Here is a 13,647-nt window from a genome sequence, read left to right as displayed (position 1 = left end):
AATATTATATATAATATAATAATAAACTGGTTCTTGGTTTTTGGAACAACCATTTTTTGCACTTAGCTATAAAATTGCTATTTAATTGCTTAGCAACACAATAACTATAAAATTTCTACTATTTATCTATATTTTCCATAATTCCTTAATTAGAGTCATTCAGTCATTCAAAAATTTAAGTTAACCAAAAACTGATGCAAATAATGTCAAGTCAATATTCCTTTGTTATAAATTGTGCTAGAAATTTAATCTGACTTTTATAAAGTTCACAAACTACACAACAAACTTGTTCTTTTACAAGTTTGCAGTACATTTAATAAAAAAGTTCACAGAAAACTTGCTGTTTAAAAAGTTTGCAGCATATAATCTAATTCTTATTCTTATTTTTCCCTGATGGGTAATTAATTTTTTTCCAACAAGTTATCTTTGCTAACAAATTTGCAACATATGTCCTCTAAGACTTCCGATTAGGCATCTTATCAACCATCTCAATAGTGATATAAAGAGATATATATCAGGTTAAAGAGTCTTTAAAAAGGAGATGACAGCAACTATTTTTTGATAAAATTATTCTCAAGTAAAAATTATTCTCCTTTTATTGTAGCATTTATTTTTTACTGATTCATTTTCCTACTCGAAGAAAAAGTACCTACTATCTAGAAAGTATCTACTGTGTTGTTTCAAAAAAATATTACAAAACAACTTTAAAAAAGTTAATACAGGAGGTATGGTAATGAGGATGTTGATTCAAATGCAACACCACAGATCCAATTAGTAATAACAAAACTTTAATAGAAAAAAATAAATACATTAACTAAAATAAAAGAAGCAATAATAATAATTAAAACAAATGATATTGTCTAACCAGAGCATCCCTTTGCCTCACATTTTCTCGCTTCATAAAACTTCCCGTCTTTACAATTGGCATTTTCAACTATGCAATCTGCACTTCTAGTTTGATCTTTAAAGTTATCACTGCAAGTTGAGAGACATGGTGACCATTCACTCCACGTTGGAACTATTTTCATATACAAATAAATTTTATATATATTATTTTATCTCCATTATAATTTTGTCTCCATTATATTTTATTAAATAGTTAAAACTATTATATACTTTATATATAATCAAGATAAAATTAAAACCTACTGCAAATCTCTGAACTATTTGTTTTTGACAAATAATATAAATGAAAAGTTATTTTGTCTCTGCACAAAAATTGATGAAAATTGATATCGTTTAACCAAAACCGCTGAATCCAACTTTCCTTATAAAGCCATAATATTGAGCATCCACACGTAAAAACATTGTCAAAAATATTTCTTAAAGAAAAATAAAAAATATATATATAGAAAAAACTTTTTAAAAACAACATTTTAAAAATGGACTAAAAAGTAAAAAATAAACTACTTCATGGGACCCAAGGACTTTGTGTACGTACACAACCTGAAATATACATTAAAGTTAATGGCTGAAAATGTTGGGCAACTAAGTACAACTCGTTCCTATTGGTGCCCAACATTTTCAGTCATTGACTTTAATGTATATTTCAGATAGTGTATGTACACAAAGTCCTTGGGGCCCATGAAGTAGTTTATTTTTTACTTTTTAGTCCATTTTTAAAATGTTGTTTTTGAAAAGTTTTTTTAATATAATTTTAATTACTTACTTTTTAGTCTGCTAAGAAAGTTTATTTACACTAAACTAAAATGCTAAAAGTTTGTAGTTTATTGTTTGTTTTAATTACTTTTTTTAACGATTTCTTTTATTTACGCTAACCAAAGTATGTTTGGCATTGCTTGTTTTAATTGCTTTTTAAAATGATTTCTTTTATTTTTTTTTTATTATTACCACTGACCTTGTGTTTGTTTTGGGTGGACACCAAAAAAAAAAAAAATAACCGACAAGAAAGCAAGTAAAATAAATGTTGTAAAATTTTAAAACGACAAAAACATGAGTAAAAGCAAAATATACTTATGTTAAGTAAAAAAAAAAAAAAAAAGCACAAAAACAGACCAACTTACAGAGATTGTAACATTGGCAAATGCAAAACAATGCTCTCTGGAAACTCTTGTAAATTGCTACGCCTTAACTCTCTAAAATAAAAAGTTTTTTTCATACAAGACAAAAAAAAAAAAAGAAGATTATTTTGGTTAAAGTATGTTTGTGTATGTATATGTATATGCAGTGCTTGAAGTGAGGTGGGATCGATTGTATTTTTAATTTACTGAATACCATCCCGTTACTTTTTTTTCTCCACTTCGAGCACTGTGTATATGTGTGTGTGTGTATATATATATATATATATATATATATATATATATATATATATATATATATATATATATATAAATATATAAAACAACTTTAAAAATTTTAATGGAGTAGCAGAGCTTTTTTTATATGAAAAACAGGGTTCCACCAGTATTTTTTAAACAAGTTCCATAATCCATAACATACAACTTAAAATTTATAATTTAAATTAAATGTTATGGAGTTGATATACTCTATTATATAGTTTATATCAATTAGCTGATACATTTTTCTGTGTATAAAACTGACTTTTGTTATAAAAACATTATTTGTCTTAATGCAAAAAGTTGATTAAAAAGCCAGTTGATTGGCATATATTTGGCAGATAAACTAGACGGCTTGTTTTGACAGACAGCTTGTTTTGACAGACAGTTTGTTTTAGTTTCAATTCTAATAAAGTGATGACACCATTCAGATGTTTGAGATCTGACAGATGTTACATCCCAACCCTTAGTAACTAGTTTAGATATACCAATATTGCTTTGAGTTAAAAATGTTGTAGCCCTAATGCCCATAGCATTAACTCAGGTTAATGCCCATAGCATTAACTCAGGTTAATGCCCATAGCATTAACCTGAGTTAATGCTATGGGCATTAGGGTATGTTAAACTTTAAAGAAATTTAAAATTAAAAAAAAAATTATAGAGTGATTTTATGTGGTAGGTATTTCAAAGCAACATTCAACTAAAAATTATTTTTCAAAGTTTTTTTTTGGAGGTAAAAAGAAACGTGAAAATCACAATATTTTAAGTAAGTGCATTGTAAAAATGAAAACATTAATTAAAGAATAAAAAATTAAATCTTTAAAACATATGGACAACATAACTTTATAAAACAACATACAACATAAATTTATAAAATAACTAATTTGTTACTGGCTATATGAAAAAATAGTTTTTGCAACTAAAAAATTCAGGAGGTGAGAATTAGTTATTTGAATTAGTTTGAAATAGTTTTTTGAATTTGTCCATGGATTGCCCATGAATGTCTCTGAGTGCCCACACGATTTTTAGTGTTTGACCTAAAGCACTTTAAGTCGTTAGGTTACCTCTAAACATAAGTATGTTCATGCTTATGGCAAATGAGAGAAAATCTATCAAAAAAACCAATAAATATCTGCACCCCATCCCCTGTTTAGATGTGAATAAAATAAGCTAATAATATTTTATTTTACTATTTTATACCAAAATTTAAATTCATCAACAGATTTTAAATTTCATCTAATTATTGTTTAGTTTTGGAAAGTTAATCACGTAAACTTTCCACCCATTCCAAAATGTTTTTGTACTTAAATATTTAAGGTGGAGTTTCTTGATTAAAAGTATTTGTTAACATGTTGGAATATTTAACTAAATAAAAAACATCAACATATTTAAAATTTTTTTACCAAAAAGGTTATACTTTGCCAAGACATTTTTGTGTGGAGACAGGCATTTGCTAAAGCCCGCCATTCCTGCCAACGCCTATATTTATTACTGCTAGAAACTATTGTAAAAAGGTTTTGTCTAACACCAAAGCCCACTATTCTCAGGTCATGAAATCTTGTATTTCATAACAAAAATTAGGCTCTCATTACTTCTGGAGAATCTTTAATAGCACCAATAATAAGGGCAAATCTTTAATTCCACCTCTCTTGTGTGGTTCAGACTTTGTCACCTCACCTTAAGACAAAGCTGAATTGTTTGCTAATAACTTTTCATCAATATCATTTCTTGATTCCACTAGTTGCGTTCTACCTTATATAGCCATCAAACAGGTTGATCCATTGCTTGACATTCGTATCACTCCAGCTTCTGTATCTAAAGTGATTTCCTGCTTAGACTTTTTTACAGCTTGTGGTCTGGACAACATACCTGTCATAGTCTTGCAGAAGTATTCCCTGGAGCTGTCGCCTATACTTTCAAAACTATTCAACAAGTGCTTATCCGAGTCTTGTTTTCCAGCCTGCTGGAGAGCAACATCTGTTATCCCTATTTTCAAAAATTCTAAAGAGCAATCTGATTGGTCTTACTACCGTCCCATTAGTCTTCTTCCTATCATAAGCAAGGTTTTTGAATCTTTAATTAACAAACACTTAATCTCTCATCTTGAATCTAATAACTGTCTTTCTGACCATCAATATGGATTTCGATCTTCTCGTTTTACAGCTGATTTGCTAACAGTAATAACTGATAGGTTTTATTGTGTATTAGATAAAGGTAGAGAGGTTAAGGCCATCGCTCTTGACATTTCTAAAGCTTTCGATAAAGTTTGGCATGCTGGTCTTCTCCATAAGCTTTCTTCTTATAGTGTATCTGGTAACATCTTTAAGATTACTGAATCCTTCCTTTCCAGTCATAGTAAAGAAGTTATCCTCGATGGATAGCACTCTTCTTATTCTGTAACTTCAGGGGTTCCTCAAGGTTCTTGGCCCTATATTATTTTTAATTTACATTAACGATCTTCCAGATATTCTCACATCTAAGGTGGCATTGTTTGCTGATGATACTACCATTTATTCTTGTCCTGATAAGAAGCCAACACTATTTGCTTGCTTGGAGGGGGCATTTAAGTTTGAAAAGGATCTCACTTTTGCTATAGCATGGGGCTCACAGGGGCTGGTGAACTTCAATTCAGTTAAAACTCAATTTTTTTCAGCCAATCATTGTAGTAATAATTTAGATGTTCTTATATTTATGAACGGTAATGTACTCGATGAGTCATCCACTTTCATCTTCTAGGATTAACTCTTACTTCCGATCTTTCTTGGAAACCATATAACAAGATTAAATAAATGATGATTCGTAATTTTATTTGACCTTTTTTTACAACCTAGAAAAATTGAATATGTTTTCAATGTTTTCTAACAAAAGTTCATCGATTTATGACACAGAATTTTTTTTTATTTAAAAAAAGTCAAAAAGTCATAACCCTAATGTACATAATATATAAAAAGTCATTATCCTAATGTACACACACACACACACACACACACATATATATATATATATATATATGTATATATATATATATATACATATATATATATATATATATATAATATATATATATATATATATATATATATATATATATATATATATATATATATATATATATATATATATATATATATATATATATATATATATATATATATATATATATATATATATATATATATACACACACACACACTAAAATAATCAAATGCTAACAAATTAATGAGAGCAACCAATGAAGCAAATGTATCTATTTCAACAGGTTGTTCAAGTGGAAGGTTGTTTAAAATTCTAAAAACAAAAAAACTTTATTAAAAAAAAATAAATGTTGAAAAAATTCTTATAAAAATTATAGAAAACAATTAAACTTTATACACTTTTAAAATCAAAATAAAAAAATTAAAAAAAAATTAAATTTAAAGTGTTTAACTTAATTAAATTTATACAGCATTCATAAAAAAACACTCACAGCTCATTTATGTCTGGAACTGTATCAAAAAAACTCTTATCCAAATATGTTAATTTTGTGTTTGATAGATTTCTAATGAAAAGAGATTATAATGGGAGATTTAATTTCATAACCTCTTTAAATTTATCCCAAAAAAACTAAACCTTACATTGACTTCAGGTGTTTTGAATCAAATAAGCCACTTCCATAGTCTTTGATTGGATTGTTAGAAAGATCTCTAAAAACAAATAAATTACTGCAAAAAAATATATCACAGGATCATGATATGTATCATACATACATACATACATACATACATACATACATACATACATACATACATGCATACATACAACCATACATACATACATACATACATACATATACATACATACATCCATACATAAATACACACACACAATACGGTATCTTTAATGGCATTAAATGCCATTGAAGGTGCCATATTGTCACCATATTGAAATAGGCATCAGTGGGGCTCCAGTGCAGGTACAATCTAGATATGAAGGTCTTTTATTATGGAAAAAAAAAGTTTATTATTCGTTTGTTTCTTCTTTTTATAAAATAAAAGTATGGATTCAAGTTCGTATTTTAAAACCTTAAGTGTGCAAAATATATTAGGACGGTGCTAACTTAAATCTACAAAAGTGTATGTATGTGTGTATTATGAATACCGCTTTTGTTTTAATTATTTTATTCAGAATTTTTGTTTTGCTGTTTTTATTTTAATAATTTTGTTTTGCCATTTTTTAATTTACTTGAAATAGTATATAAAACTAAGTTTTAAAATTCTGAGGTTGTCCTTAATATCAAAAAGTAGTAAATTATAAAATTATTATTACAAATTACTTTAAAACTTCACAAATATTTTTACTAATAATCTATTAAAATATATTAAGGTAAATAAATTGGTTAAACTATTAAAATCCACAAATATTTTGGACTTTAATTTTATTTATAATAACTTGATTTAATTCCGGGCTATGATGCTGTTTTAAGCTATTACACAGAAGTCTTTCAAACAAATTTAATTAACTGTTGCATATTGTAATTTCTGTGGTTTGTGAATTGAATATAAAGAACATTTTGTAAAGATTTCAGTTAGCTTGTGAAAGTTAATGAGAAGTTATGCTTTAAAAACTGGAAAAAACTTTGTGTTCTTAAACTTTAGGTGTCTTTTGGTAAAGGTGCTTTGGCCCTACCTTACCTGGCCTTTTACCTTGTGCCCTTGTGTTTTATGATATTGCAAACACTATTATTAGCTCTTAAATCACAAAAAATATGTTTTCATTTACAAAAGTTGTTGCTTAAGTTGGAAGGACTCAAATAAATTAAAGGATTCAGAACATAGTGTAAAGTAGTTATTCTGAACTTAAATAAAATGTTCTTTTTGTCATTTTTATTTTATTTAAAATTTAAATAAAGTTTTTTTTTTGTCATTTTCAATGTATTTGAAATCATAATTAAAACTTAGTTTTAGCATATAAAAGTAACTTTTCAAATTTTGAATACTCTAGAATGTTCCAATAATGTTTTGAAGGTTCTAGAAGGATCCAAATTTAGAAATTTTTACATGTTTCTATAATATATATATAAGGATATGGTATGTGGGGTTTACACATTAATTAGACCAAAACAGCGCACAAATTGGCTTCCACAAACCTAGTGAAGCAAAAAAACACAATCACTTAAACATTAAGAAAAAGTAGAGAAAAATGACTTCTTGTTAATAAAGTATGAGATTTTCTGGAAACACTCTTTTATTTTATCAAGAATGCTCTATAAGACACAAGATCCTAAAGTCAGAAATATTTCAAATATTTCTATTGCATATCATGTAGTGGATGAGGCAAACGTTTCTATGACAAGGTTTAACTTATGTAACTTCTAACTTATGTAAAGACAAAATGCTCATGAAAACGTTTTTCTAAAATGGACCTCCCTGATATAAGCAATCTGAAAGTGAAAATAATAAAACAATAAGAATTCAAAGAAAAGGTTGCTAAGGTCTGTGGCTTCTCTGTTGCAAATGCCATTGAAGCAATTCAGAATGAGCAAAAGTGATCTGTACCTCCAGAAATGAATTTATTTACTTTTTGCTATATCAAAGATCAACTAGAAAGATATATTTGGGAAACTGGGAACTTGGGAAAATTTTGGGAAACTGGGACTGAAAAGAGGTATTCAAAGATTATAATAAGGAAAATAATTAGAAATGAACAACTTTAAGTTCAGAAAAATCAAGAGCAAAAAAAAAAGTGCCAATCAGGTGCTTCATCAAGAAATTTAAGATAAAGGAGAAGAAAATTCTGAAACAGAAAATGATTCACAAGACTTTCTTCCAACACCAACATAGTATCAAACAAGGAAATCTAAAAAGGTTTCTTTTTTGTAAAAAATAAAAACAATTTTGACGACCCTAAAACTGTTGCAGCAGCTGATTGAGCTAAAATATCCCACAATTAAGCAACACATTTTCTTAGGTAAAAGTCTAGACAAAAGCAGGAGTCTCAAAAGATGATTCATCTCTTAGTAAATAAACTGTGGAGTGCACCTGCAAGAAATTTTAAAAAAAAAAAGAAGCATTACATATCAGGGAAAGATTTATCCACCAGAGTACTCTGCTCTTCCAAGGGATTCCTAGGGAAAATTTTTAAGCAAATACTGAAGGAAAACTCCCAGTCAGATTTGCTGTTATTCTTTAGGGAAACACCCAGATTGTCTAAAAAGAAGGATTATTGGAATTTAAAACTTTATATCAGAAATTAAAACTTATATGGAAATTAAAACTTATATCAGAAACAGCTGACTCACAAACCAATGAATGCATTTGTAGAATGTTGAAAAAACAGTTGCTTTTACTTGCTGGTATACAACAGCAATACTGGATGCATTCATGGCACTGCAGTTGTCATTGAAAAATAGCTTGATAGGTAAAACTCTACTTTGCTTACAAGCATTATTTTCAAGAAATCTTGATCAAAGGAAGATGGGAGTTGTTGTTTGGAAAAAATAGATCACCAGTTTTTTAAATGTTCAAGAGCAAACTGAGTGGGATAAAGTTGACAAGACAGTAGAAAAGCTTTTGCTTCACTTGAAGTTCAAGACCAATGGCTGATGATGAAGAAGAACGATGTGTGCAATTATGTCCTGGACAAACTCTCAAACAAGGCAAAGCAACCTAGAAGTAATTAATTTGAGCTTTGCAAATGACATCAATTTTACTTGGAGAAAAGCCACTGCATGATTTTTTTTCTTGAAACCTGGTTCTTCCCACAAAGCCGGTGATTGCCATACTTTTGTACAATGCAATGATAATTTTGATCAAAAAATAGTTAAACTACTCAACAGACTTTTCTGAAAAACTTGAGCAATTTATCCAGTTTGCATTTGTGATTTATGTCAAAAACTGGCTTTCTTGCACAAATGTTGCAATTGCACCAAGGAATGGCTTAAATCTGATTAAAGATCTTACAATTTTTAAGGAACAAGTTGAAAAAAAGGTGAGTGATAGGGCTTTGACTTTCATTGGAAGACATACCTGGTATGTAACTGAAAAAATGATAACACTGGGACTCCTCCCTTCCCAAACACCGTTTAACAATATCTGCAAATAAAAAACATCTATCAGTATTAAACAGTATCTTGGATCCTATTCAATGTTCTAGAAACAAATGATTTAACAAAACTCTATCAACCACTAATTAAACAGGGAAAAAAATCAGTGCTTTCAGAAAATCATTGTTTTTTCTGAAAATACATACATGTTTAGTATATGTATATATCTGATATTACACATAATAAAACTTGACATGCCTTGGGTATGCTAGAGTTTTGCTGTAAAAAAAAACTGCTTATCACAGGGCTAATATATCCTAGAAAAGTTTAAGTTGTCAAGATTTTGGGCAATTTAACACTTTTTGAACAACCATAATAAATAAATAAATAAATATATATATATATATATATATATATATATATATATATATATATATATATATATATATATATATATATACACACACATACAAATTAATTTTTTTTTAACTTGTGGTACCCCAAAGTACGGTTAGTAAATTGACAATGTATTCATCCTCTTGTTGACAACATCACATATAATGATATAGTAATGTTGATACAACAAAACAAATACAATAAATGTAATACCATCAACCTTTGATCCAAGTATTTTATGTCAAAAACAAAACAGTGTTTCACCAATAATGTACTTAACCCCATAACTTTTGTTTTCAACTCAGCACACAAAACCAACAATGCAATGCAATCCATTGCTGAACTAAAGGATTTCAGTAAACTTGCCTAACAAAGTTCTTATTTATTATTTCTATTTATTTATATATATTTAATTATATATTATATTATTATTATTTATTATATTGTAACCTCTTTATAGCTTTTAGCATAAAATGTTTTCAAAATATTTAAAATTTCTTTAACTTTTTGTTAAACATCGAAAAAATTTAAATTTAAATTCATACTTTATATATATATTATATATACATTTGTATATTACTTTTTATATATATATATATATATATTATATATATATATATATATATATATATATATATATATATATATATATATATATATATATATATATATATATATATATATATATATATATATATATACATATATATATATTAGGGTGCATCAAACACCCTATGCTTTTGTAAACATTAAAAAATTTGACTGTATCTAAATTAATTTTTTTCCAAATATTGTTTTAAGCTTTTGTGTGAAAATTTCAGTTTTCTAAGTCAATGTTTAAGGGGTCCTCCATTGATGCAAAGTTTTGTATATAGATTAACATAGCGAATAATGTATTATGCGACAATTATAACAAGAAAAACAGCTGGAAAACATTATATTTTTAATTTTTATTAAATTATTTAGTGCTTACTTATTGTCAGTAAAGTTAAAAATACAGTAGTAATAGTTTACAGTGCATAGTTAGTTGCTTCTATCAACTTTAGCTTCATTTTCTTAAATCTGGTTGCCTTTGACGATCCTTTTTGATCACTTGCAATTTGTTTTGGTACACTGCTTCATTCTTGGCAGCTATTAAAACGTCACTGCTAAGCTTAATCCTTCTTTCTGCACAGTCATTAATGACATTTATTGCTTGAATATTAGTGATTGAAGCTTGATATGCTCCAGATTCAGGCCAGCGAGAAACATCTTCCTTTAAGAAGCTTAGCTGAAGTTTTAGTGCGTAAAACGTAAACCATGAATCTAATAGAACAAAATCTGTCAGTATAGTTGATAATGTGATATCTTCTTTAGAAGGGAACTGTGGCTTTCCAAAACCTGTCCCATATCGTTCTCTTGGGGATGTAACAGGTGCGGCTGGTTGAATTTCAAGCAACTGGTCGACCAGCAGACGTTTCTCAGCGCATGGTGTAAAATGGCTAAATAGAGCCAGAGGCACCATTTCTGCAGTTAGATACCACATAACTGAAACGCACGTATGGCACTCTTTGCAATATTAGCATTTACTGCTTCATATTGAAAAAGTTTGCAAAGAGCTGAAGATCGTTCCAAGGAGCATCTGCAGCTGATGAGCATGTCATCCACCATGTGCTGTAGACGCGTCACAAATACAACAAAATCATATATTTTTTGCACTTGGTAGGCGGTTGTAACACTCCCTCGAGGAAGATCGTTAATATGCTGTTGCAACAGGCATATTGTGATAGATTAGATTAGTTTGGCCATCCATCTTGCCTTGTGTAATGCACCCAGTCTGTTAAAGGTGATAACGCTGTCTTCTGTATCCTCTGTGTCTAAGAAAAGTGTGCATAGATAAATAAACTCCTTGTAATCATCAGACCTCAGTTTAAGCTCAGCTTGAGTAGCCCTAAGGACTTCAGAGTTGCACGAGGAAAGAAAAGTTTTGGCTTCTTGACTGTAAGACTTTGTCGAGTCAAAGCGCGTTAGAGACGATTTCTTAAATGTTTTGCATATAAAACTAAAATTCTTTTGGAATTTTGAAAAAAGAACTACATTAGGTGATCTGGAAGTCTCAATTTTAAGATCTTCAAATACATGTGAAAGCACAACTTCCCCAATATGATGGTGACAGTCAGACCATAGCAAGGCTTTACCAAGTCTTTGTTGGATTGTCACATATGCTGCAGAAATGTGGCCTGTGTTTGAGGCAGTTGTGTCAAATGTCATGTTGACAATTGACTCTGTAAAATGCCAGAAATTTAACAGATCAAGTGTTAGATTAGCTATTTTGTTGCCTGAGCTTTCTTCGCCAGATGGATATATTGGAACGCCAAGTAGCTTCAAATTTTCTGCATTTCCAACCATAATACAAAGTTGTTCTTCAGACATGTTCTTATCAGTTAAAGAAGTCATCAACTTTGAGTCCCAATGAAGAGTTGCCAAATCTGGTGTAATCCATTGTTCTTTATGGTCTTCTGCCAATTGCTGAATAACATTTCTCCGGGATCTGTCTGCATCTGCAGTAGCATAAGAAGTAGACACATTAGAACTGTTGCCTTGTGACTCTTCAATCAAAGCTGCTGTAAATGTTGCTTGTTAAGCTGCAGACATATTCAAGCGTGTTGCTAAAGCAACAAGTCTGGGACATTTCAATATATCATGAGGAATAAATGCAGATATCCCAGTGTGTGAGGAACGGTGATGGCATCTTTTACTTGTCTTCGGAGTCTCAAAATTCATGTCACATTCATCTTCATCGCTAATATCTGTATCTAATAGGCTTCAAGTTGCGATTTCTTCTCCTTCTTCATCTGCTCTTTGCTTCACTTAAACAGCTCTTCTCTGTGCTAAAAAAAATCCCAGATTTTTCTCTCTTATAAGGAAGTCCAAAAATATTTAATTCAGTCAAATGCAGACAGCAAGGATATAATAATCAAAGATATAGTATTATTAAACTAAATTAACATTATTTATTTCAAACTTAAACATGAAAAACCGTTAAAGAAATTAATAACAATTTATAGTCTATGATAGGTAAATGCGAATTTTTCAAATGACTGGAGGACCCCCTAAATGTTAATATAAGTAAGAAATATTTTATATTATACCATTTTGGTCCAAAAGGAAACTTTTAAAAATGGGTACAAGGATATTTAAAAACCTTGGGGCGTTTAATGCACCCTTATATATATATATATATATATATATATATATATATATATATATATATATATATATATATATATATATATATATATATATATATATATATATATATATATATATATATACACACACATATATATATATTTTATATATATATACATATATATATATATATATATATATATATATATATATATATATATATATATATATATATATATATATATATATATATATAATTTTATAATTAATAAATTGGTAAACTGTGATTTTATAATTAATAAATTAGTAAACTTGGGTATTTATCAAATGTTTTCTGTTGTTAAACATTGTTTAATGTTTTCTGTTTTTAACTCATCTTCTATGATATGATTATCTAACATTTGTCAACTGGCTAAATATGTTTAATAAGGTTACAAGACTTACCTTGGTTACCAGGCCTTGTGATGAATAAAAAATATGTAAAACTTAAGTGTAATGTGATTTGTGATACCATTAAATTACTTTTTATCACAAATCATACTTATAGCCATTTTGCTTTTTTAAAAACAACAAAATAATAATAAAAATAATTTTAATAATCAAATAATGATTTTGACTGCAATCACCACAAAACTATTTTAATTCAGAATTAACTCAAAACACGTAGTCTTCTGAGTTAATTTTCCGTACAAATTCCTCATAAAGACTTTTCTTTAATTTTTATTTCTGCTGCTTTTCTTTTCTTTTCTTTATTTTATTAAA

At 28.4% G+C, this 13,647-nt stretch overlaps 1 protein-coding gene across 2 annotated transcripts in view; it reads right to left on the bottom strand.

Annotated features, from left to right (window-relative positions):
* LOC136075201 (uncharacterized) overlaps positions 1–13,647 on the bottom strand; it is a 43,306-nt gene that overhangs the window by 4,163 nt on the left and 25,496 nt on the right. The window contains exons 5-10 of one of the 2 annotated variants that reach the window (XM_065787670.1): positions 5,912–5,980; positions 5,764–5,835; positions 5,511–5,585; positions 2,025–2,096; positions 1,150–1,322; positions 866–1,018 (exon numbers count right to left, since the gene is read on the bottom strand). In XM_065787670.1, the coding sequence (XP_065643742.1) occupies positions 866–1,018; positions 1,150–1,322; positions 2,025–2,096; positions 5,511–5,585; positions 5,764–5,835; positions 5,912–5,980 (614 nt within the window). The remainder of the gene's footprint in view (positions 1–865; positions 1,019–1,149; positions 1,323–2,024; positions 2,097–5,510; positions 5,586–5,763; positions 5,836–5,911; positions 5,981–13,647) is intronic. The other variant, XM_065787671.1, reaches the window with a different exon arrangement.

Source organism: Hydra vulgaris, chromosome 01 (genome assembly GCF_038396675.1).
Source record: "Hydra vulgaris chromosome 01, alternate assembly HydraT2T_AEP".
Lineage (NCBI taxonomy): Eukaryota > Metazoa > Cnidaria > Hydrozoa > Anthoathecata > Hydridae > Hydra > Hydra vulgaris.
The sequence above is the reverse complement of the archived record's forward strand: the minus strand, read 5'-3'. Positions and strand labels throughout refer to the sequence as shown.